General features: G+C 42.6%; 1 protein-coding gene across 14 annotated transcripts in view; it reads left to right on the top strand.

The window, feature by feature from the left end:
- The window catches only part of fanca (FA complementation group A), a 166,485-nt gene that overhangs the window by 53,976 nt on the left and 85,053 nt on the right, over positions 1-27,456 (top strand). For all 14 annotated transcript variants that reach the window (XR_013299496.1, XR_013299498.1, XR_013299497.1 and 11 more), the window contains 7 exons: positions 1,968-2,063; positions 2,173-2,235; positions 13,491-13,573; positions 13,698-13,758; positions 19,455-19,504; positions 22,984-23,054; positions 23,147-23,245. Coding sequence is in view for 8 of the 14 variants with exons in the window: in XM_077595441.1 (XP_077451567.1) it covers positions 1,968-2,063; positions 2,173-2,235; positions 13,491-13,573; positions 13,698-13,758; positions 19,455-19,504; positions 22,984-23,054; positions 23,147-23,245 (523 nt within the window). In the remaining 6 variants the exon portion in view is untranslated. The remainder of the gene's footprint in view (positions 1-1,967; positions 2,064-2,172; positions 2,236-13,490; positions 13,574-13,697; positions 13,759-19,454; positions 19,505-22,983; positions 23,055-23,146; positions 23,246-27,456) is intronic.

Below are 27,456 nucleotides of genomic sequence, written 5' to 3'. Positions count from 1 at the left end.
TGGATTAATGAAACTGAAATTGAGTTATTTGGAAAAAACAAGGGGCGGTATGCATGGCGGAAGAAGAACACACCATTCCAAGACAAACACTTTCTAGCCACAGTAACATTAGGTGGTGGTTCCGTCAAGCTGTGGGGCTGTGCGGCCAGTGCATTTACAGTGGTACCTCGAGATACACGCTTAATTCGTTTTGGGACTTAGCTCGTATATCAATTTACCCGTAACTCAAATGAACATTTCCCATAGAAATGAACTAAAAAAAAATTAATTCATTCCAACTCTCTGAAAAAACACCCAAAAGGGGATATTGGATTGGAAAAACATTTATATTTGTTCAAATTTGCCATCTATTAACAAAGTAACAAATAACGAGTGGTTTAATAGTACTAAAATGTGTTTAATAGTACTAAAATTGGACAGATTTCGCAGAGGGAAGCGAGGCGGACAGAGAGAGAGGGGGAAAGGGGGCGGGGAGACCTTTTGCACGGCAACGCGTTCGTAACATAAACAAATTTATTACGATGCAGACACATTCAATAATTAATTTAATGTAACTTTACACTAAACTTAATTCTAATTTTGTTTTTTTGTTTTTTATACCTTTCTTCTCCCAGGTTGGCTCTATTTGCCCCACCTCCACCCTGACTTTCAGATGCAACCTATCGAGGGCTGTTTGCTTTTGTATTCCCTTCAAAATATTCCAAAAATGATGCACACAAATGTTCTCACAATAGGATAACGCACGACCACTTGTCAACGAGAAGTAGTATATATGCCATTCGCACTGAATAACGGTGACAGTGTCCATGATGTTCTTATGAGCAGCCTCTCGCGTCCGCTGTATGCTCGTATATCAAAATTTGTCTCGTATTTCAAGATAAATATTTGCCCGAGTTTTTTCTCATCTCTCAAATTGCTCGTATGTCGGGGCATTGAGGTACCACTGTACTGCCAATCTTGTTAAAGTTGAAGGTCGCATGGATTCCAGTCAGTATCAGCAGATACTTACTAACAATATGTAAGAATCAGTGACAAAGTTGAAATTGCGCCGGGGCGGGATAATTTAACAAGGCAACAAACCTAAACATTGCTCACATTCTACTAAGGCAGTGGTTCTTAACCTTGTTGGAGCTTCCATACCCCACCAGTTTCAAATGCGCATTCATGGAACCCTACTTTAGTGTAAAATAAAATGATTTTTTTTCCTTCCAAATTCAAAATACTTCAATTCGTCACAGCACTGATTGGCCAAACAATGTTATGTGATCATCTGCACCAGTGATGGTCAAGCCAGGCATGTTATCGTGTATAGACATGATTTGTCGATCTGTCTTGGCCTCCGTGGCAGAGGCTCCCCCGGACCCCTGAGACCGACTCACCGAACCCTTATGGTTCGATCAAACCAAGATTAAGAACTACTGTACTAAGGCAGTGATGCAGAGCAACAAGTACAATATTCTAGAATGGCCATCTCACTTCCAGACCTGAATATTTCTGGTGTGATTTAAAGCGTATTGTCCATGCTTGGAAAGCAACCATCAAACCTGACTGAACTGGAGATGTTTTGTAAAGAAGAATGGTAAAAAAGACCTTCAACCAAAATCCAGACTCTAGCGTTTAGAAGCTGTTATTTCTGCAAAAGGAGGATCTACTAAATATTGGTGTAATTTTTTTGTTTGGGGTTCCCAAATGTGCTTTTGTTTAATTAATTATTGGACACTTTCTGTACATCCTATAATTTTCATTTCACTTCTTAAATATCACTGTTTGTCTGCTATATGATATATTTAACTGAAATTGCTGAACCAAACAACCGATGATTTATAAAGGAAAATCTTGAAAATGATCAAGGGTCCCAAATTTCTCATACGACTATTATTCACCTGAACAGCCAATTTTCATGAGTTCAATACAGATTGTTAAACTTAATATTAACAACAAAAAACATCTTAATTTCCACATACAAGATACACATCCTCCACCCTCCATATGTGCCTATGAAGTACCATAGCCTTCTGAAAGAGTATGTCTCCCTGGCCAAGACAAGACTTGCTGATCTTAAGGTAAATTTAACGAAAAATAATACTTTTGTGTTCCTCACTATTCTTCAGTCATTTGTTTTAGACCACATAGATGTTAGATTTGGTTGTGAATATATGTCTACTTTTTCAGGAATCGTTGCAGAAGATGGGTCTGGATGAGATTGTTTCTTGTGCTGAAGATGCATCAGTCAAGGTACATTACATCTTGAGGAGTAAATGTGCTCTGAAATGTTTTAACAAGTGCCTTTAAATTGATAGCATACAATTTTTTGACACAGCTCCATGAAACAAAGGCTTAACGTGCCTTTGCCACCCAATAAAACAATCTCCAAAAAGATGTCAAACCCATAATAAACTGCAGATTTTGCACTCTGCTACCCTGCTATCGATGGGATTTCTATGGTGTTGTTACCACCAGAACGTTATGTCATTAGTAAGTAGTGCCTCACCAGCAAGTTAGGCAAAAAATTAAAATATATTTTTGATATCACACCCGGAATTGCTGGAGAAAAGTGGGTGATGCTTGATTCATTGTTTTGGAAGGAATAATTATAAAATCATTTCTAGCTGTAAAATTGCAATAGTGCAGTCATCCTTTCTTCGACATGGTCACCATTTCGCAGGACCTTTACCAAATGTGACATCATTGGAGTTTGAACAAAATGCACCCTCAGACAGCAGTAAGACGGGAGCAAGACTCAAATCTTTATTGCAAAGCTCGCGTCTTTTATAGCCTCGTTATCAACGAAAACAAGATGCTGCTGCACTCTTTTGTCATCGTTTTGGGGAAAACACTTTGTTCTAGATCTTTCTTGGCAGGTCAGCCTGACTCTTGCTCGTACAAACACAGAAGGCTTACGTAACAGGGTTCAACTGGCGGCCGTACAAATCTCTATACAGTGGTACCTCGACATACGATCGTAATCCGTTCCGAGACTGAGATCGTATGACGAGATTCTCGTAACTCGAGCGGACGTTTCCCATTGAAATGAATGGAAAACAAATTAATTCGTTCCAACCCTCTGAAAAAACACCAAAAACAGAATATTGGATTGGAAAAAATGTTTTATTTCTTCTAATTCGCCATATATTGACAAAGTAATAAATAACGAGTGGTTTAATAGTAATAAAATGTGTTTAATAGAAGTACAATTAGACGCATTTCGCCGGGGATATAGACAGCGACATACACACGGAGGCGGGGGGAGGTGTTGGGGGGACTTTATCCACGGCAACGACACACTCGTGTAAAACATGTTTTATTTCTTCTAATTCGCCATGTATTGACAAAGTAATAAATAATGAGTGGTTTAATAGTAATAAAATGTGTTTAATAGAAGTAAAATTAGACGCATTTCGCAGGGGATATAGACAGCGACATACACACGGAGGCGGGGGAGGTGTTCGGGGGGGACTTTATCCACGGCACTCGTAAACGAACAAACAAATTTAAATGAACTTGGATTAATATATACAGACACTCAACGTTTAATGTAACTTCACACAAAACTGAATTCTAATTTTGTTTTAATCTTTTTTTTACCTTTTTAACGGGTTCACCCCACCCCGACGTTCCGCCGGAGCCTTCAAAACGAACGCATCAAGAGTTGTTTGGAACTTGCCGCTTCCCCGTGTCTGATTACCGAGTGTATATTCCAGATCTTTTCTTTGCAAAACTCTGCCGATCCATTGTTGTTTACCTGGTATGTAAATGTAGACCAAAGTGGGGGGGAAAAACGGGTGTGGAAATGCAAAGTCCGCCCAGTGCTCGTAGATATATTTTATAGACGAAAGAGATGCAAAAAAGACAGTGCCATGGCCACCTGGCTTGGTCGCATCACGAAATTTTGATCGCATCTCGGGCGAATTATTCGATCGAAATTTCTGTCGTAACACGAGAATATTGTATGACGAGGTATGACTGTACTATAACGCATAATAGATGCATTAGATCTAATTCCACAATATTCCCTCCCTTTGGAGTTTTTAACTACAAATACATTAGTACAGTTCCAACATTCGAACAGATCACACAGTTCAGTTCTTTGGACTTCCGATGCAAGCCGGTCCTGACGAATGTAGCAGGGGCGATGTTTCCGCTTTTATTACCGCCCAGACAATTATTGTGCTTCTGTAAGAACTGTATCTGGGGTCCCCAGGTCCCTTTTCTGCAATCACCCGCCGATGATCAGTTTCCGCTGGAGGGACCCCAGGTCCCTTTTTTGCAATCACCCGCCGATGATCAGTTTCCGCTGGAGGGACCCCAGGTAAGGAAAGTCGTCCCTCGTCGTCTTGAGATGGTGGCTTGGCACGCCACATGCAGGAGTTCGGCGCTCGCACCACCTCTTCCCCGGTTCCACGATGCTCTCACGGTGTCCCTCAGTGAATGGCTCGTCCCACAGGAAAACTCTTCCAGGAGGGATCCGATTACTCTTTCAAATCAAATCAAAAGCCTTTATTGTCATCATACACAGCTGCGTATAACGAAATTGGTGGTGCTACTCCACAAAGTGCGTTTTCCCAGTAAAAACATAAATTAGTAATATAGAAATATAAAAAGTCACGTCCTGGCGAGGTAAATTCTAAAATATTGCACATTGTGTTATTCCACAGAAAAGATTGTGTGTCGTGCTAATCCAGGTTCATTAGCATGTGTACATGGAGTATAGAAGATGACTCAGTACACAGCCTTGAGGGTAGCCAGTGCTCAGTGTAATGGAGGAAGAGAGGTGCGGACCAAGTCTAACAGTTTGTGGACGGTTGGTTAAGAAGCAGATGGAAGAGGATAGTCCAAGGTGGGAGAGTTTGTCAGCCAGAATGTCCGGTATTATAGTGTTGAAGGCTGAGCTATAGTCAATGAAAAGCATTCTCACATAGTTCCCATGGTGCTCAAGGTGGCTCAGTGCTGTGTGTAGAGCTACGGCGATGGCGTCCTCAATGGACCTGTTTGCTCTATAAGCAAACTGGTGAGGGTCAACTGAGGGAGGGATTGTATCCCTGATGTGGCGGGCGACCAACTTTTCAAAGCACTTCATGATCACAGGCGTAAGTGCAACAGGCCTATAATCATTCAGGCTGTCAATGGTTGGCTTTTTAGGGACAGGGATAATGGTGGCAGATTTCAGGCAGGATGGGATGATGGATTGTTGCAGGGAACAATTGAAAATCTTTGTGAAAACCCCAGTCAGCTGGTCAGCACAGGCTTTGAGCACCTTTCCAGATACTCTGTCAGGGCCAGCAGCCTTCCTGGTGTTCACAGTCTGCAGTACCTGTCTCACTTCATGTTCCTGAAGCTTCAGTGTACTGCTGCAAGGTGGTGAATGTGTTGAGACTGAATCCGATTTGTCAGTCTCTAAGCGAGCAAAGAAACAGTTCAGTTCCTCTGCTAGTGAGGCATTTGCGTTAACACACACCTTATTATTGTCATTGTAATTGTTAATGTGTCATTTACCCTGCCACATCTTGTGTTATTTTCTGTGAAGTGCTCCTTAATTTTCTTTGTATATGCTGCCTTGACCTTTTTAATGCCTCTCTTCAGGTCCGCTCTGGCCGCGCTGTATTGTAACTTGTCCCCTGACCTGAAGGCGGTGTTACGGCATTTAATGAGTGCCTGTGTCTCACTGGTCATCCAGGGTTTTTGGTTAGGAAAACCCCGTATAAGTTAATTAATAGTGACAGTGTCTGTACAGTTGTATGAGGGGTTGCGGGACAGGCAGAGATGGTCGGATCCAGCAAGGTGAGGGAGGGGTGTGGCTCTATAAGCATGTTTGATGTTAGAATAAACATGGTCTAGAGTTTTATCTCCTCTGGTGTGACACTTCATGTGCTGGATATACTTAGAGAGAACAGTCTTTAAACATGCTTTGTTGAAGTCACCAGCGACAATAAGGACTCCATCGGGGTGGTCAAGCTGCTGTTGGTTTACAGTCGCTAGCAGGAGGCTAAGTGCCGTGCTAACGTTAGCATCCGGTGGGATGTAAACAGCCATTACAATGACAATTGTTAGCTCACTAGGTAGATAGAAGGGCCTGCACCGAACTGCCAAGAGTTCAAAATCAGGGGAACAGTGAGTGTTAATGATCCTACTGTTGCAGCACCAGTCGTTGTGTATGTACACTGCACTGTTATCTCATCTCATTTCCTGAACCGCTTTATCCTCATTAGGGTTGCGGGGGGTGCTGGAGCCCATCCCAGCTGACTCCGGGCCAGAGACGGGGGACACCCTAAATCAGTGGCCAACCGATCGCAGGGCACAAGGAGACGGACAACTATGCACACTCACACCCACACATAGGGGCAATTTAGAGTGTCCAATCAGGCTACCATGCATGTTTTTGGAATGTGGGTGTTACCGTCCGTGGTCTGTGGTCGCTGCCCTTGGCGCGCAATCCGTGGTTTTTGTCCTTGGTCCGTGATCCGTGGTCGCTGCCCCTGGCGCGCGATCCGTGGTCGGTCTGTGATCTGTGGTCGCTGCCCTTGGCGCGCGATCCGTGGTCGTTGTCCGTTATAAACTCCCCAAAAGATCTTGGGGAGCTTCTTGCTGAATCCATGTGGTTGGGGGCCTTTGAGATGGATGGCTGGCGTTGACGAGAGCGTCGGCGCGAGCGTGGGTGGCTTCCCGCTGGGTCCATTGTGGTCGGATCGATCTGTTACGATCGCGCTGCATCGTCGTGGCGCGATCGGGAATGGTTAGGACCCAGGCGCAGGAAGCAGGAGGGGAACGAGGCAGTTAGCCTCAAAACAACATCTTTAATAAATCAACAGGGATCTACAAATCAACAAAGCTTTGGTACCAAAACAGGAGCATGCAGGACGCATGCAGGAGTTGCAGGAACGATCCGACAATGAGCCATCCTTTGTGTGGTGCTTAAATACCCACACCAGGAGGCAAACAAGGATTGTCTGCAGCTGCTCTGATCTGACGGCAAGCCAGGAGTGACAATTGAGCCACTCCTGACCGTGGGAGGAAACTGGAGTGCCTGGAGGAAACCCATGCAGGCCCGGGAAGAACATGCAAACTCCACACAGGTGGACGTGACCTGGATTTGAACCGAGGACCCAGAGCTGTGAGGCCGACGCGCTAACCACTCGCTCCACCGGGCTGCCCTTACTGCACTGTTATAGATAGAGTGAATATGGATAATGTTATAATGCACAAAACTCTAACTGGTAAATACTGTCATTGTTGAAATTGTATGTTAGTCGGACTATGATAAATTTCTCGATATAAAGCTGATAGTGAGCGTTTAGTTACTACATGTGTCTCTTAATATCTGCTAGCTGATCCCCCGTCAACCTTAGTGGTAAATAGTCACCGGTGCAAATTGTTTAGGTGTCATTCCCGTCATACCTCATCTGCCGTCTTAGACTATAAGTCGCTGTCCCCATCCGCCAAGTCATCTGAATTTGGGAACAGATCAGGTTGTTCGTATACTAGTTGCGCCAGCTGTGCCTCTGGCACTTTGGTAACAGCAACCGTAGTCATCTGCTTTGGTACAGTTTTCATGAGCTTCTTCAGAACGGGCACAACACAACAAAGCAAAAGACACACTATTGTCAGAACTGTTAACACCTGCCCGTGTCGCCAATTATTGGAGTTTGAACAAAATGCACGCTCAGACAGCAGTAAGACAGGAACAAGGCTCAAATATTTATCGCAAAACTTGCGTCTCTTATAGGCTCGTTATCAACGAAAATAGGATGCAGCTGCGCTCTTTCATCATCGCTTTGGCGAAAACACATTGTTCTAGATATTTCTTGACAGGTCAGCCTGACTCTTGCTCGTACAAAAACGGGATGTTTTCCTCGACTCGCGGGGGCTTACGTAACAAGGTTCATTCCGCGGCCGTGCAAATCCCTATACTATAACGCGTAATAGATGCATTAGATCTAATTCCACAATAAAATGTATAATAAGGACAGATTTGTTCACAAGGAGCCTTTGGAATATGATGGAGTTCCTGATTCAGGGTGTCCCCCGCCTCTGGCCCGAAGACAGCACCCCCCGCAACCTTAATGAGGATAAAGTGGTTCAGAAAATGAGTTGAGATGAGATGAGAAATCACCAAAGGCTTGTGGACGATGCTATGCAAAGGGAAAACTGGGTAGGGTGTTGGAGAACACTGGTGGCATAAGATATCATTTACTAAATAAAGATGAGTTCACATCAGGCATGCATAGATGCCCATCTTGTGTCCAGCAAAACTTATCTAACCTTTAACAAAGCAGCACAGTGTCTGTCCCCTGGGGGGACCGCAGGATAGGAAAGTTGTCCCTCGTCGTCCTGAGATGGTGGCTTGTCACGCCACATGTTGGAGTTGGGTGCTCGCTCCACCTCTTCCCATCGTCAGCCTCCCGGATGTAACCTCTTTGTTTAGACTTCCAGGAGTAAAGTTTATTAGCAAAAGGCAGGTAGGAGTGCAGTCCGTTCTTGCTCCTCTTGGTTCAGACCAACTAAGGCTATCAGGAGTAAAGCATTTACTTCGTTGCAAGCAGGTATGATACTAAAAATGATGAGCAGAGCAAGATCAATAGTTAAGCAAAGCGTATTCTTCGTTGCAAGCAAATGTATAATAATATGAAATAAAATCCTGACATTCCCCCTCTGATCATACATTTGCAAACAATCTAATACCCTTATGCCTATATTTTTAATAACTCATTTTTATGACAATTATAATTCTACCCGGGAGGGAATGTGAAGGTCTGCTCTTTACCCGAATCCCCCTTACTTGCAGGTCAGGTCTGAAAAAGGAAGAACAAAATCAATCTCGTCCAATTCACTTTCGTATTCGTCATAGTCATGGACAGCAATGCCCTCACCAGTAGGCTGTATAATGAGTGGATACACTTTTTGGAATTTGTAGGCGCATTTGCCACGGTTATAAGTCAACTTAACACAATGCGTAAGCAGGGGATAAGACAACGCCCACACAATGTCAAAGTAGTAGCAAAAACAGCCACTGAGATCCCCACAGACAAGGCCAATTCTTCACACTTGCCAAAGGTCTTATCCCACCAGTCTGTCCAGGCGGACAACTCCACTCCAGAATGCCTCTTCATATTCTGGTTGAGGGTCTGCAGGCCTGGTTAGGGACCCATCGGGTGACGTGTCGTTTTTTTCCACGCCAATGCACTCGTAAACGGAACAAACAAATTTAAATTAACTTGGATTAATATACAGTGGTACCTCGACATACGATCGTAATCCGTTCCGAGACTGAGATCGTATGACGAGCTTCTCGTAACTCGAGCGGACGTTTCCCATTTGAAATGAATTGAAAACAAATTAATTCGTTCCAACCCTCTGAAAAAACACCAAAAACAGGATATTGGATTGGAAAAAATGTTTTATTTCTTCTAATTCACCATATATTGACAAATAATACATAACAAGTGGTTTAATAGTAATAAAATGTGTTTAATAGGAGTAAAATTAGACATTTCGCGGAGGGTAGAGACAGTGACATACACGGAGGCGGGGGGGGGGTGTTCGTTGAGACTTTATCCACAACGCACTCGTAAACGAACAAACAAATTTAAATTAACTTGGATAACTATATACAGACACTCAACGTTTAATGTAACTTCAAACAAAACTGAATTCTAGTTTTTTAAATCTTTTCTACGGGTTGACACCACCCGGTGGCTCCGCCAAAGTCTTCGAAACAAACGCATCAAGAGTTGTTTGGAACTTGCCTCACCTTCAAAATGTTTTGAAAATGACGCGTAATCCAAGCTTTAGAATTAGCGCGCCATATCACTTGTAGGTTCTCTTTCTTTATGTTGTGTGTCTTGAAGGCACGCGGGTTCTCCGCATTGTACACCAGTAGCGGCTTAATTTTACAGTCACCGCTCGCATTAGCACACAACGCTAGCGTTAAGCACTCCTTCATAGGTTTGTGTCCCGGTAATGCCTTCTCCTCTGCCACGATGAATGTCCGCCTGGGCATCTTTTTCCAAAAAAGACCACTTTCATCGCAGTTGAATACTTGCTTCATGTCCATTGTCAACGGTCGCCTTTTCTTTGCAAAACTCTGCCGAGCCATAGTATTGTTTACCTGGGATGTAAATGTGGGAGGAAAAGCGGGTGGGTGGGGAAATGCAAAGTCCGCCCAGTGCTCGTAGATATATTTTATACACGAAAGAGATGCAAAAAAGACAGTGCCATGGCCACCTGGCTTGGTCGCATCACAAAATTTTGATCGTATCTCGGCGAATTATTCGATCGAAATTTCCGTCGTAAGACGAGCATGTTGTATGACGAGCGGTCGTATGACGAGGTATGACTGTATACAGACACTCAAACATACATTTAATGTAACTTTACACAAAACGGAATTCTAATTTTGTTTTTATCTTTTTTTTAAACTTCATTCTGGCCGGGTTAGTTGTTTGCCACGCCTCCACCCTCACGTTCGCTATCGATGGGCTGTTTGCTGTTGTACTACGTATTCCCTTCAAAATATTCAGAAAATGATGCACACAAATGTCCTCACAATAGGATAACGCACGACCACTTGCCAACGAGAAGTAGTCTTATAGTATTAGCGATCGCTCCGCTGCTCGTGGGAACATCAGGGGCGCTGGCTCGCAACTCCCTCTTTGTAGTAGCTCTGGACGCAACCGCTTTGAACGGCGCCTATGAGAGAGTTGCGACCAGAGATACTGTTGCGGGGAGGGAGTTGCGAGCCAGTGCCCCTGATGTTCTTATGAAAAGGAAATGCAACAGCCGAGCTTACACACATTGATTGTAGGTAATGAAGTTTTATTCTGAGAATCGGTGTTGTGTGCACGAGTATACTTCATTACCCAGAAAGCCCTTTTTTCCCGTGCATGCGCGTTGTGCGTTTCCTGGTCGAAACTCGTCTAAATAAATGTTCAGGGCTCGTAGATATTGTTATACACGAAAGAGATGCGGCAAAAAAGACGCGCTACAATGATAAACAGCCTCTCATGTCATGGCCACCTGGCTTCGTCGCATCTCGAAATTTTAATTGTATCGCGAGCGAATTATTCGATCGAAAATTCTGTCGTAACATGAGCATGTTGTATGACGAGCTGTCGTATCACGAGGTACCACTGTAGTCCTGTTTCTTTTTGGCAGGAGTAATATAATTTATTTGCACCACATCACCACCATAGGTCAAAATGTGGAATCAGTGGCGCAGTTTGTCTTGGAACATGGGAACACCATGTCTCATTTACTGCACCCAGATTCAGACCCTGCCCTGTAAGGTTCAAAACAGGTAACGTTATCAAAGGCATCTTCAGTGAAAAAAATTGGCTTGTCGTTAACTGATTTCGTAACAGGGCACCGTTTCATTCATTTTTTCCCCCTCATCATTTTTCTCTAATAAATAGCCAGACTGGCTTCCCCCGTATGCAAGTTCACTACTTCTCACCAGTGAACATGTTATATTCACATCAGTTAACATTCAGAAACAAATGAACAAATTTATATTTCTTAATAGAATTGAACCAACACTCCCCATGTTCGCAAGGATTCATGTTTTAAGCCTGCCTATATAACTGCGCCCTTACAGCAATTAAACCACGTAACTTTAAAATGCATACTAATCAAGGACTCCAAATTCATTCAATAATAAGCATCTTGTTACACATTAAACCATTTGTTTCCAATAAAAATACTCCACTCTAGTAGCTTTTTAGAGAATTTAACTTTACATTGTCTTTGTAGTTTGTTCATCATCTCCTTTAGACCTTTTTTAATCAATTACAAAAACAGTTTACAGTCAATTTCAGACATTAATTGTCAGGCCAATTTAGTTAAATGCATATCAAATCAAGTTGGATAAATGTAAAAGTGTTAACAAAAGCAAACTGAATCCAAAGTTATTTCTGGTGAAATTCAAAAAGTGCGAAAAAGGAAAAAAAGTAAGAACTTAACTGAAGGTAGCCTACTTAACTAATCAGAATTCTGAAACAAACAAAAAAAATCAAATAAAACAAAATTCAACTTAGTCCCCAGAAACCTGTCTTTATAAACTTTTGACTTGAAAATCGTGACAAACATGATTTAAAGAGTAAACAATACCTTAATATTAATGGTTAAATTGTTCCTTAAAAGTTATTTTTAATAAACAAAATATTTCCGGTACACCATATAGCTGTAGCTAATTGTAAAGTCTACTCATTAAACCTAAATATAAAGCATTTCAGATATGCGTTCATTCCAAATCTCCAAATGTCACCACTTTCTACAATATTTTAGTCCAATTTAGCAAATCATAACCAAGTGTTTATGTTCACAAAAATTGTTTCCTCTTTGGTGATTTATAAATTAAATTTGTCTATGGTTGATCTTCCATGGTATTGATGAAACATGTGGGATACTCTTCCGGATATTAAAAAACACCAAACACTAACACTTCGGGCTTCCCTTCTTCTTGTGACCGGCTGCTCGTTATTGATAATCAGCCCTTTTTTGTCTATTTATTCCCTGTGTGTTTGTTAGTCTTTTTCTGATTTCTTTGTTTGTACCATGCCACGTCTCCATATCAAGTTCTTCGTTACCCCATGTCTTTCATGTCAGGTTTGATTTTGTTCTTTAATTTGTAAGTCCTTGTTATTTTCTACCTGCCTTTAGTAATTAAAGTTTTGTTAGAATACCCCACATCCTTGTCCATTGCCTGCTTCCCTGCATTTGGGTCCTACTTGTACGTTCCATGCTCGACTTAGCCAAAGACGTAACATGTTAAAGTTTAGTTAGGATTTTTCAAGCCAGTTATTCACGCTCGTAATTGCATCTTTGGGTTCCATGTTTTTTGTCTTTCGCGTGGACGTATAGAATGGCATCATCAGCATACATTTGGCAGGTGACAATTGAAGGAGAACAGCTTGACAGATCATTTATGTAAAGACTGAAGAGCATTGGACCCACCACTGATCCCTGTGTACCCCAAGACTTATTCCACAAAAGGGCCCGCTTCTTCTTTTCATTCGCACTCGTAATTTTCTTGGGAGGCATGATAATTCAAACAGAAGAACCTGCTTTTACCACACTTGGGGGGGACACAAAAAACACCGTTGGAACGCTGTGATGACAAACAGCGTTAAAAAATACACAAGAGAATCTTGAAACATGGATAGTGGTTGATGTGAGACAGCCAATGAGAGTACAGTAAATTGTAGCGAGATTATAAAGTGAGAATCAATGCATCTGTGACAATTTCAAAATAAAATAACGGATGTGGGAAATGTATTGACGTTTGGGAGAAATTTCGTAACTTGGATCTTGTTTTCGTATCTTCAGGTACTCATTTGCATATAAAAAGCTAAAAATTCTGTACCTACAGACATTCGTAAGAAGAGGTACAACTGTATTAGACTATCATATGTCCAAACATTCATAAACGGATGACCGCCTGTATAATCTGGATGTTTAGTAAATTGTTGCCCCATATTTTCTTTGTATGTGGACCGTAGTTCCAGACTGCACAGGATGTGGAAAGAGCTTCATCTCTTTTTGAGATTACGGGGAAAATCTCTTCCGTTGTCATGGAGGCCAGGTACTCTACATCAATTCATCAGCAAATTTGTCACTATAATATTAGAAGTTAAGTCCAGCCTTTTAAATTGCCTTACTTTTCACAATGTTAAATAACTCCTTAATTTATTATCTTATCCTCACAGTATTTTTCGACGGGCGTATTTCCTCACACAGTTCCTTCCCGCTCTGATGAAACCAAGACTGGTAAGTGTTTTTTTCATCAATATTATAGTTCTACCCAGTACTTCTGGCAATTTTCTTGTAAAGCTTTTAGTTTTGACACCTAAATTAGTGTTCCACTGTGAACAAAACTATGTATATATTTTTTTTTCCAAGATGGCGCCGTCATGCAGAAGCCAGTGGCAGTAGCTCTGTCCATTCTTGTTTTTCGTGTTTTACAGCCATTCTATCTTTTTTAAATTACATTTTAGTATTGCTTAATACATTCCTATTTACTTTACTTTGTACTTTATACTTTTTACAACTTTCTTTGTTCTGTGAGCCTGGCTTCTTTTGGCTACTTCTTATTTGGAACCATTCAGCCATGTCTACGCTGTCACACACATGGGACTGGCTGTTACAATACGCAGCAGAAAAGAACAACACCTTGGTGCCGCCAGAGATTCGGAGCTGGACAAAAGTGCCGGGAGAAGAGGCAACGCTTCTTACCAACCATTCCATCATGGGATAAGATGGAAGAGCTGTCGTCGCTTGCCAGCAACGGAGCTGAGGGGCTCTACTCTGCTACTGTTGTCTTCAGCTCCAGACTACTGAAGAACTGTGCGGAAAAGCTTGGAAGAGAGACTCTGCGGAAAAGCTTGGAAGAGAGACTCTGCGGAAAAGCTTGGAAGAGTGACTCTGCATATTCTCTACCTCGGTCCCAGTCTGCAGAAGTTCCCCATCTTGTGGAAGACTTCCTGTGTGTGGTTCCAGTTTTTTTCCAACTTTACAACGTCTTTTGGAGTCTATATCCGTTTTAGCTACCGCAACCAAGATGGCACCGTTCAAGTGGAAGCCGGCAGCAGTAGCTCCCTCCACTCTTGCTCGTTTTGTGTTTTTGCTGCTTTTCTGTCTTAATGATTTGATTTGGTGATTCTCAATGATCCCATTTACTTTGATTTGCTTTGTACTTTGTGCTTTTGCTTTATTGTTCTGTCTAATCACCCTCTTGCTACTGCCACAATGAAATTTCCCGAATACGGGATGAATAAAGTTATCCAATCCAATCCAATCCAATTTGGTAACTGGTAGCAGCAAAGAGCCTGCCTCACCTCCTGAGACACCTGTCCCATCCACCCACCATCTTCAGCTTATCTCCTATTGGACAGTAATGCCTGGACTTTCTCCTCCATGGAAATTTGGTCTCCTGGAGAATCCAGAGTCCAGATGGGACATACAGTGGGGCAAATAAGTATTTAGTCAACCACCAATTGTGCAAGTTATCCTACTTGAAAAGATTAGAGAGGCCTGTAATTGTCAACATGGGTAAACCTCAACGATGAGAGACGGAATGTGGAAAAAAAAAACAGAAAATCACATTGTTTGATTTTTAAAGAATTTATTTGCAAATCATGGTGGAAAATAAGTATTTGGTCAATAAACGGGCCAGAGCCGCCTCTACCTACTGAGGAGTCTACGGTCCTTTGGAGTGTGCAGGACACTGCTGAGGACTTTCTACGACACTGTGGTGGCATCTATAGTGTTTTATGCAGTGGTCAGTTGGGGATGCGGTAGCACGGAGAGGGACAGGAACAGGCTGAATAAGCTGGTCAGGAGGGCCAGCTCTGTTCTGGGCTGTCCTTTGGACTCTGTGGAGGAAGTGGGAGAGCGGAGGATGCTGACCAGGATGATGTCCATCATGGACAGCACCTCCCACCCCCTGCATGAGTCTGTGGAGTCTCTCCGAAGCTCTTTCAGCAATAGACTGCCGCACCCTCATTGCAGGAAGGAGTGCTTCCGCAGATCCTTCCTCCCATCAGCTGTCAGGCTCTTTAACAAAAAAATGGCTGTGTTAAGACCTACCGTATGCATGCATGTACATCTATATGTATGTATATGCTTATATATATGTATGTATGTGTATGTATATATATGTGTGTATACACATATATATATATATATATATATATAAATATATTTCAGCAACACGCTTATTTATTTATATATTTATTCATGTATTTATTTATTAACCCACTTATTACCTATCTATTTATGTCTAAAATGCCTTCCCTATTTCTGCATCCTCACCCCCTTGCTACAGTGACAACAAAATGTCCCGAATACGGGATGAATAAAGTTATCCAAGCCAATACCAAAAGTTCATTACTTTGTTTTGTACCCTTTGTTGGCAATGACGGAGGCCAAACATTTTCTGTAACTCTTCACAAGCTTTTCACACACTGTTGCTGGTATTTTGGCCAATTCCTCCATGCAGATCTCCTCTAGAGCAGTGTTGTTTTGGGGCTATCGTTGGGCAACACAGACTTTGAACTCTCTCCACAGATTTTCTATGGGGTTGAGATCTGGAGACTGGCTAGGCCACTCCAGGACCTTGAAATGCTTCTTACGAAGCCACTCCTTTGTTGCCCTGGCTGTGTTTGGGATCATTGTCATGCTGAAAGAACCAGCCACGTCTCTTCAATTTCCTTGCTGATGGAAGGATATTTTCACTCAAAATCTCTCGATACATGGCCCCATTCAATCTTTCCTTTACACAGATCAGTCGTCCTGGTCGCTTTGCAGAAAAACAGCCCCAAAGCATGATGTTTCCACCCCCATGCTTCACAGTGGGTATGGTATTTTTCAGATGCAATTCAGAACCTGTGTCTCTACCAAAAAGTTCTATTTTGGTTTCATCTGACCATAACACATTCTCCCTGTCCTCTTCTGGATCATCCAAATGTTCTCTAGCGAACTGCAGACGGGCCTGGATGTGTTCTGGCTTCAGCAGGCGGACACGTCCAGGATTTGAGTCCCTGGCGGCGCATTGTGTTACTGATAGTAGCCTATGTTACTGTGGTCCCAGCTCTTTGTAGGTAATACACTAGGTCCCCCCGTGTGATTCTGGGATTTTTGCTCACCGTTCTTGTTATCATTTTGACGCCAAGGGTTGAGATCTTGCATGCAGCCCCAGATCGAGGGAGATTATCAGTGGTCTTTTATGTCTTCCATTTTCTAATAATTGCTCCCCCAGTTGATTTCTTTACACTAAGCGTTTTATCTATTGCAGATTCAGTCTTCCCAACCTGGTGCAGGTCTACAATTTTGTCTCTGGTGTCCTTCGTGTGAGAGATTGAGTTTGTGGATAGGTGTCTTACATGCATAACAAAGTATTGAGATGAACTTTTGGTATTGAATTCTTTAAAAATCAAACAATGTGATTTTCAGTTTTTTCCCCACATTCTGCCTCTCATGGTTGTGGTTTACCCATGTTGACAATTACAGGCCTCTCTAATCTTTTCAAGTAGGAGAACTTGCACAATTAGGGGTTGACTAAATACTTATTCTCCCCACTGTATAAGCCGTACCCTCGATTCAGTCTCTTTTTTTGTCTGACAAAAGCGGCTTAAATATGGTAACTGTTGTTTGTGTGTATGCAACAAACGGCAGTTCAGAATACTGTGGTACCTCGAGATACGAGCTTACTTCGTTCCAGGACTAAGCTCGTATGTCGATTTCTTCGTAACTCAAACGAACGTTTCCCATGAAATGAACTATAAACAAATTAATTCGTTGCTACCCTCTGAAAAAACACCCAAAACAGGATATTGGATTGGAAAAACATTTTTATTAGTTCTTATTCGCCATCTATTAACAACGTAACAAATAACTAGTGGTTTAATACTGTACTAAAATGTGTTTAATATTATTAAAATTAGACGGATTTTGCGGAGGGGAGAGAGACGGACAGAGAGAGAGTGGGGAGGGAGACTTTTTGCACGGCAACACGCTCGTAACATAACAAACAAATTTAAATGAATTTGGATTTACGATGCAGACACACTCAAAAATCGTGACCGGACGTTTGGTCGCCGGACTTTTGGTCGCCGGACGTTTGGTCGCCGGACTTTTGGTCGCCGGACTTTTGGTCGCCAGACTTTTGGTCGCCAGACTTTTGGTCGCCGGAGGTTTGGTCGCCCGGACCCAAACAACCTGCGACCAAACGTCCGGCGACAAAACAAGGTAAAACAACACGGTCTACGCATCAATCAAAGCCAACAATGGCCCTGAGCAGTTTCACTGAGCGGACGTGTGAGTGTGTAAGAGTTTGTATGTACATGAGTTGTCCCCTTAGGAAGGGAGGTCAGTCAGGGTCTTAACAAGTTCTCCAATAAAACACAATAAAAGTACGGGAAATTTGGAGCTTTTCTGTAGCTTAATAATTAATAGTGCATTAAGTATGACTAAATAATAATTCGCAGTTCTTATTTAGGGAATTTGAGCAGCAATTTTAAATGGTTAATTATCAATAACCTTCCGGGCGACCAAAAGTCCGGCGACCAAATGGCCGAGTACCCTCAAAAATATGTTTAATCTAACCTTACACCAAACTTGACTCTAATTTTTTTTTTTAATTTTGAAACCTTTCTTCTCCCGGGTTGGCTCTTTGCCCCACCTCCACCTTGACTTTCAGATGCAACCTATCGAGGGTTATTTGCTTTTGTCTTCCCTTCAAAATATTCCCAAAATGATGCACACAAATGTCCTCACAATAGCGCACGACCACTTGCCAACGAGAAATAGTATATGCGCCATTCACACTGACTAAGGGGGAAAAAAATGCAACAGTGCTCGCAGAGACATTACACGAGGGAGTTGGGACCAAAGAGACATTACACAAGGGAGTTGCGACCAGATAGACATTACACGGGGGAGTTGCGGGGAGAGAGAGAGTGCTCATGATGTTCTCATGAGCAGGCTTTCGCGTCCGCTGTCTGCCCGTATATCAAAATTTGTCTCGTATCTCAAGATAAATATTTGCTCAATGTTTTACTCGTATCTCTAATTGCTCGTATGTCGAGGTACCACTGTACCCACTCTTATTGTAGTTCTTGGAAGGGGTGCTGTCTGTTATTGGGCTAACTATCCTTTGTAACTACTTAACATCGGCAATAGCCACAATACATTTTAAGATTCTCTACAGGTTACATTGATCACCAAGTCACAAAACTATGTGATCTTAGCCCCGCCAACTTGAGTTATATGTTCTGTGTACGTCCAAGGCTGTATGGATTGGAAATGAATTTTTAATCAATCTATCTATGTATAACAAGAGTATTGCTACTAAGGGAACCTGTGTTTTAATTCACCTTTGACCCTGGAATCAATTAACGTTCCATGCATGTTCATTTTTTGTAAAAGGACTCCAAAAACGACTCATTCTAGTCTAAAACAATTTTGCTCAAGAGGAGTCAAATTCAGCACGCTTTGTCTCTACTACCATCCTACACATTTCCTTAGCAGAGATGTGTAGATTGACCAAGACTATCTGAACTGTACAGTCTTTTGTACACATTGAAGGCAAAAGGAGAAAGTCGTCTTCCTCCGATTGATCAACAGTTTATTAAGTTCCTGGCCTTTCCCAGATATATGGGAAGAGCTCATGCTGCAATCAGCTGCTGTGAAGTCTCGTCCTGGTCGCCCATCTCCTCCACTCGTTGAGTCCTTGTCACACATAGGATGTTGTCTTTGTAACCTCTGGGAAACAAAACAAAAGAAGGAGCACAATTACAACATAAGAACAATAAAAAGACATTTTACCTTTGTGGTCGTGAGCAGTTGGCATACGTAAATTTTTGAGAGGTAGAGATTAGGATGAACGTTACTGCTTGAAACAGGGTAATATATACAGTTATCTCTCTTAACTCAAAATGATGCAGTTTCACCTTTGAAAATTTCAGCTTCCTTTGAAAGCAGATGCGCAAATGAACTTCATAGAGGCCCTGAAAAGGTAACTCCTCCAATCTTATTTGATTCAACAGATATCATGTTTTGTTGAATTGTTTGTCATCTTTTTGTATGTCACATGATTTCATATGCTAATCTGTTTTAAGAGAACTCAGCATGTCAAATAACTTACATTAAATATGTTCAAAATTAAGTATGACCACTTGGCTTTTTAGTGGCTAACTCAGAACCTACACAACAAGTAAGCAATTAATTTAATTAATCAACCCCGGGACATAAAATTAGAAATAGTGCTGTGACGATTAGTACAAATACTGTACATTCCTAGAATATACCAAATATCATACTGATCTCAGCAATGACAAAAGAGTACCAATTTAATTCAGAATTAAATTATTTTAAATGATTAGCCCGGGAACGAAAAGAAATCAATAATCAGGCTACCATTCTCAATGCAAATACATGCGTAGAATATACAAGTGTTAAAAATACAGTAATCTCTCGAATATCGTGGACAATGTAGGCCAAAAATGGCCACGATAATCGAAAAACCGTGAAGTTGGATCTCCCCTATTATTACTACCTTTCTACATGTTTCTGCGCTTTTTTTCATACTAGGGGATCATGGATCAATTTGCAAATGTCAGAATACTGTGTGAGATCATGTTGTCTTTTGATGAAAGAGGACATGCCCTTGAAAAGGGTGTTTTAATAAGACAACGAACACACTAGTAAACATACAGTTTTGATTCCAGTTAATGTCATTGATTACCCAACCCAGCGACTACTCAGAACCCCTCCCAGATGACCGAGCTTCTCACCCTATATCTAAGGGAGAGTCCAGACATCCTGCGGAGGAAACTCATTTAAGTTGCTTGTATCCCGGATCTCGTTCTTTCGGTCCCAACCCACAGCTTGTGACCATAGATGAGGGTGGGAATGTAGATCGACCTGTGAATGGAAAGCCTCACCTTTTGGCTCAGCTCCTTCACCACGACGTACCGATGCAGATCTGTGACCATGGTCCTCAGTTTGAAAAAGGTGGCAGCCCCTCTTAAGTGTCAGGCATCAGGTCCTTCCCTGGGTGGACTGCAGACGCCGCACCGATCCGCCTGTCGATCTCCCGCTCCATTCTTACCTTACCTGTGAACAAGATCCCCAGATACTTAAACTCCTCCACCCAGGGAAGGACCTGACCGCTTCACACTCGGCTACGAATCGTTCCAGCAAGAGTTGGAGAACACGGCCTGGTGAAGGCAACAGAACCACATAATCTGCAAAAAGTAGGGATGCAATAATGAGGCCACCAAACCGTACCCCCTCAACGCCGCGGGTGCGCCTATATATTCTGTCCAAAAAGTTATGAACAGAATCAGTGACATAGGGCAGCCCTGGCGGAGTCCAACCCCCACTGGAAACAGATCCGACTTACTGCCGGCTATGTGGAACACGCTCTGACACCAGTGCAATACAGGGACCTGGCGTATCAGGGGTTCTGGAACCCCATACTCCCGGAGTACCTCCCACAAGACTCTTCAGGGGACACAGTCAAATGCCTTTTCCAAGTCCACAAAGAACATGGTGTGTGATTCCCTTACAATTGGAACACAACCTGCGGTCCCCCAGTCTGCCAATCCAGAGGCACTGTCCTCGATGTCCACACAATGTTTCATAGATGTGTCAACCAAGACAGCCCCACAACAACCAGAGCCTTTAAAAACTCCGGGCGCATCTCATCCACCCCTGGGGCCTTGCCACCAAGGAGCTTTTTGACCACTTCAGTGACTTCCACCCCAGAGATAAGAGAATCCGCCTCAGAGTCCCCCGGCTCTGCTTCCTCATGGGATGGTGAGTCGGTGGAGTTGGTTGAGGAGGTCTTAAAAGTATTCCGCCCACCGATTCAACATCCCGAGTCGAGGTCAGCAGCGCCCCATTCAGACCATCACTGTGTTGATGGTGCAGTGCTTCCCCCTCCTGAAACGTCGGATGGTGGACCAAAATTTCCTTGAAGCCACCCGGAAGTCGTTCTCCATGGCATCACCGAACTCCTTCCATGTCCGTGGTTTTGCCCCGGAGACGACCAGAGCCGCGTGCCGCGGGGCCAACTGGTACCAGTCAGCTGCCTCTGGAGTCCCGTGGGCCAAAAAAGGCCTGATAGGACTCCTTTTTCAGCCTGACGGCATCCCGGACCGCCGGTGTATATTAGCGGGTTCTGGGATTGCCGCCACGACAGGCACACACCCCCTTGCAGCCGCAGCTCTGGTCTGCTGCCTCAGCAATAGAAGCGCGGAACATGGTCCAGTCGGACTCAATGTCTCCCGCCTCTTGCCAGACATGTGAGAAGCTCTGTCGGAGGTGGCAATTGAAACTCCTTCTGACAGGACTCCGCCAGGCGTTCCAAGCAGACCCTCACAAAACGTTTGGGTCTCCCGGGACGCAGTGGCATCTGCCCCCACCATCGGAGTCAACTCACCACCAGGTGGTGATCGTTTGACAGCTCGGCCCCTCCGTTTACCCGAGTGTCCAAGACATGCGGCCGCAGGTCCAATGAGATAACCACAAAGTCGATCATTGGACTCCGGCCTAGGGTGCCCTGATGCCAAATACACATATAGACACACTTATGATTGAAGATGGTGTTCATTATTGTCACTCCACGACGCGTGCAGAAATCTAACAATAGAACACCACTCGGTTTCCGATCAGGAGGGAAGTTCTTCCCAAACACTCCACTCCAGGTCTCTCTGCCGTTGCCCACATGACCATTAAAGTTCCCTAGCGAACGAGGGAGTCCCCCTAAGGAGCGCTCTCCAGCACCCCTTCCAATGACTCCAAAAAGGGCGGGTACTCTGACCTGCTGTTTGGTGCATACGCACTAACAACAGTCAACTCCCATCCCCTCACCTGAAGATAGAAGGATGCTAGTAAAGGGGGGTAAAGCCCAACATACAGGCACCGGGGGCAATAAGTATCCCCACACCTGCTCGGCGGCTCTCACCGTGAGCGACTCCAGAGTGAAAGCGTGTACAACCCCCCTCGAGTGGAGTGGTACCTGCTTTCTGCTCTCACTGCAGATATACTAAGGACCATCCTGTCTCACCTCATTTATCAGCTTGAGTTTGATTTATTTAATAAAGGGACAGTACATTTATTAGACATATACATGTTAATGAACATATGTACATATCTAAATATGTAAGATTATAGCCAAAGGATAATTTCCATCTTAAGTCCCTAGTGCAGGTTGAAGACATTCTTATTGCACACTTCACTGCTGTAGTACAACTGTCATACATGCCCCCAAGTACTCTGATATATTTCTCTGCTACTCCAGGCTTCCTCATGATGTATGGCAGTACCCTGTATTAGGCTTTCTCTAGCCTTCTTTGACAATAGAATTGGAGAAATCCAAAACAGTACAAGGATACTTACTGACAATCAAATGTTTCACAAAGTTCCATGTTTTATTTATATTTTCAAGTGAAATTCAGCTATAAATTGCATATATATTGATTTTTTTAGAGCAGGTAAGATTCCTGCTGCACAATATTCATTATACTTGGATTCTTGTCAGAGACTAAGACAGCAAGAAGGTTGGTCTCCTTTTCAGTTGACTTTGACACACAAATTAGCCCTTAAGAAAAAAATGTTGTTGACACATACAAGATCCACACTATGATTACAGGAAAAGCTGTATATGAGGAGAATTATGATGATCCTCTGCCTCTCCTAAAAGTTCAGCTACAGGAGCAAAGACGACTAATTTTTAATGGAAAGGATGGAGGTAGGTTCATAATATGGTGTCTTACTAGTAGGCTGTCATTATCCTGTTGCGACATGAGTCAAAATGGATTACATTTCCATGACAACGCACTCTAACGGAACAAACAAATTTAAATTAACTTGGATTAATATATACAGACACTCAAACATACGTTTAATGTAACTTTACAAAAAACTGAATTCTAATTTTGTTTTAATTTTTGTTTACCTTCGTTGTGGCCGGGTTAGTTGTTTGCCACGGCTCCAACCTCACGTTCGCTATCGATGGGCTGTTTGCTGTTGTATTCCCTTCAAAATAATCCGAAAATGATGCACAAAGATGTCCTCACAATAGGATAACACACGACCATTTGCCAACGAGAAGTAGTCTTGAATTAGCGATCGCTCCGCCAACGGGAGCTAACAGGCTAGGGGGGAAAACAGGAAATGCAATAGCCTACCCACGTATTGATTGTGGGTAATGAAGTTTTATTCTTAGAAAGGGTGCCATTGCCTATCGGTGTTGTGTGCACGAGTATACTTCATTACCCATAAAGCCCTCTTTTTGCCCGCGCATGCGCGTTGTTTCCTGGTCGATGCGTAGGAGGAAACTTGTCTGACTAAATCGTTCAGTACTCGTAGATATCTGTTATACACGAAAGAGATGCAGCAAAAAAGTGCGCTACAATGATAAACAGCCTCTCATGTCATGGCCACCTGGCTTGGTCGCATCTCGAAATTTTGATCGTATGGCGGGCGAATTATTCGATCGAAATTTTCATCGTACCTCGAGCATGTTGTAGGTAGAGCTGATCGTAGGTCGAGGTACCACTGCAGTTTGAATGAATGCCGTTTCTGCATTGTTGCTTTCATGTTTGATATCCTTAACACCCCAATACTAATTCTTAATATTTAAGATCTAATTCTCAAATCAAACCCATATTGTTAACCTCCCCAAGGAGGGCAGGACAGCTAAATCACTAGCTGAGTTCCTCCCGCAACCGACCCGTCTCACCCCCACCAGTGAGAAGATGTTTACTTAAGATAAGAGCCATATTCAGTAGCTCACTGTTACCACAATTAAAACCTACAATAAGCTAATTAGAGAAATATAACCTTTCAATAGGCATGTTCCAATGATAAATTTTAGTGTTTGATAAAATGACCCACAAATTGTTGCCAATATATTGTCAATTTTCTCACCACTTTCTCTCTAACCAACTAATCCCACATGTTAAAGTATTTTGAACGAACCACCCATTTAAAGACAATATTAATAACCTTTTATCTTCCGAAAGCTAGTTTTATCATTAAATCTGAAATAGATGAAAAACCCAATGTAAGTTTTGCTCATTCCTTCTAAGAACCCTTTGCTCTCTTGCCAATTTTGAAGCCAAATAACCAATCTTTCACCAAACAGATTTTCTATGACCTGGAAAGACACTTTTTTTTGTGTAATCAGAAAAATGCAAAAGTAACCGCATAACCCTGCATTTCCTGCAGACCGCGTTTTGCTCTTATTCTGAAATGTTCAACGGAAACGCGATCTTAGCCGCTAACTCTGAGCTTTACACTCGCTGCAAAAAGCACGATTCTCCTCACACACAGCCTATCTGTTATAAATTCCTTGTTTTGCTCTTTTTAAAAATGCCTTCCCAGCGAGGTATCATGTTTGAAATGTCGTTTTTTTTAGCCGTGAGTATTGCATTTTAGAGAAGACTACCATTAGTCCATAATAAACTAAATTCCCATCCGGTTTCCAACCACACCACACAATTTTTCACGACTCCATAATCCCAAAAATGCTGCAAGCACAACTTTATCGCATAGCAAAAAAAGTTTTTTTTTCTGCACACACAAGTTTGCTTTAGCAACCTCTAGAGCCAATTAAGGGATCCGCCAATGCTTTTATTTGAGAATTGTTTAAAGACTGCTTTCTACTTCCTGACTCCCACATATTTCACTTCAGCAGACAATCTCTACCACTCTTGCTAACGTCTTCCCCAATCAGACGATCAACCAACGGAATTAACACCCAGGCACCTTAAATATTCACCGTCAGCCATAATGCCAATATAAATAATAGTCACAACTAAAAAGAGTTTCCGCATGACAATGCTTTTCCGTCACACATTTCACTCCTTCGTCTAGTAATTTTTGTATACTTTTCCTAAAGAACGATAAAAGAAAAACGACAACAATAATGATAGTGGGAACAGACTCCCGGCCCAGTTTGATAGCACAGCTGTGAGAACACTGGGAGACATAAAAACGAAACAAAAAGAAAATACAAAAACATGACGACACAGGACTGTAACATACAAATTTGTGTTCACTTATAACCAATTATGACTACCTTTTTCTACTTTCTTTCCCTATCTCTTTTGTGTTGAATTTACTTTTTCCTGCAGGTATGCCTTTCTTTCCCTAATATTATTAAGATGGCCAGCCAAGTCATATTTAGTCTATCCATAAATATAGGTGTTTAACTCTCGAAGCGCTTTGATTTTCAACAAATTTCCAATCCTTACACACCAGACGCTGTTTTGAATCATCATCAATAGCCGCCTTGCTATCTATCTCCCCATTTCAAAACAGGTGTGTAATTAGGGCAGTAATTTACCCGTTCTTTTTCTTTTTCTTTCCCCCTTCATTTGTTTTTCCCGAGGTTGTCACCACACACGCAACACAATCATACACTCGGAGTTTAAGTACGATCTGCTTAGGTACAGGACACCGACGCCCTTCAGTTTTATAGACTAATACTCTGTCTCTTCACCTGTTAGTGACTAGTATTTACAGGGTTTTACCATCGCCGTCCCCGACGCGATCTCCATATGGACCTCCCTCACAAATGGACCCTCATATGAAGTGAATCCCTCACATTCGGAGCCCCTCACGAATGGACACATTCATATGGACTCACCAGAGATGTCTTCAACTCTTTTTGGTTAAGTCGTCAACTCCAGGAATCCAGGGTCTTAGCCGAGACCCAGCCCGTCAAAAGGGTCTTAAATGCTGTGGCCACGGTCCTTCCCAGATGTCGACTAAGTGCCTGGATGCCTCCGGTATATTGACTCCCAGGCTCGACGGACCAATATGATAGGTTCACCAATAGGCATTCGCAAATATAGGCATTTTCCAAATGCACGCACAAATAAAGACAAAAGACAATCTGGATTTCTTCTTGCGAGGAGAACAGAACTGGTCATGCCGAGTCCCCGCTCTGTTCTGGCCGCACGCACTTCTTTTCTTGTTTATTAACTTCAAGGACCGTAGTTACCATTCACGTCTCAACTCTCAAGGGAGGGGTGGGAAACAGAAGCGAGACATCAATATAGTCAAAACAAATGAAGATTTGAAAGTCATGTGCAGCTCAATGTGTTTTGAATCTTCTTTGTTTAGTCTACTCCAAGCAGTTCAAGTTCCAAGGCGTTTTGGTGTTTAGTCTAACTAAGGTTCTCAGGAGAAAAGCATTTACTTCGTTGCAAGCAACCATATAATAATAATAACATGAAACTAAGTTTAATAGTAAAGCAAAGCATATTCTTCATTGCAAGCAAATATATAATCATGTGAAACTAATAATCCTCTAATGATAATGAGCAAAGTTTAATAGTAAAGCAAAGCATTCTTCATTGCAACCAAATATATAATAATGTAAAACTAATAATCCTAACACTCTCTGCACTCTGCTGGTTAAATTCAGAACACTTGTCAATCTGCCGATTCCCCTTCGGAAGCAAGACCATGTAGGAAATTTTCTAATAAAAAAATAAATAAAATAAAATCAGACATAGGCTTGTCATCATCATTGACGCTGCATATGACGAAATTGGTAGTGCTTCTCCACAAAGTGCGCTTTTCCCAGGCAAAAGCCCAACCAAGTGATAGTTTCAGACTCTCTGGCACTCTGCCGTGATGGATACATCGCGCACCTCCCGAGCGCAACCAAATCCCGGCGACTGCAAAAAGGTTTGCCTCACCGATGCCAACAAAGAATAAAATGGATCGCTTACCTCCCACTGTCTTCTTACTTACCTTCAGTCAGCCAGCAGGAGGCAGATCACCGCCCAACGTCCTTCATGTTTCATCACCCCGAAGTTGTTACACAGAGGGGATTGTGTGTCGTGCTACTGCAAATTCAGAGTCCTGATGGCTGTGGGAAAGAAGCTGTCCTTAAGCCTCTTTGTCCGTGCTTTGTGAGACCAGTAGCGCCTGCCAGAGGGAAGC

This window comes from Stigmatopora argus, chromosome 3 (genome assembly GCF_051989625.1).
Source record: "Stigmatopora argus isolate UIUO_Sarg chromosome 3, RoL_Sarg_1.0, whole genome shotgun sequence".
Taxonomy (NCBI): Eukaryota; Metazoa; Chordata; class Actinopteri; order Syngnathiformes; family Syngnathidae; genus Stigmatopora; species Stigmatopora argus.
Note: the sequence above shows the minus strand (reverse complement) of the source record. Positions and strands in the feature narration are given on the sequence as shown.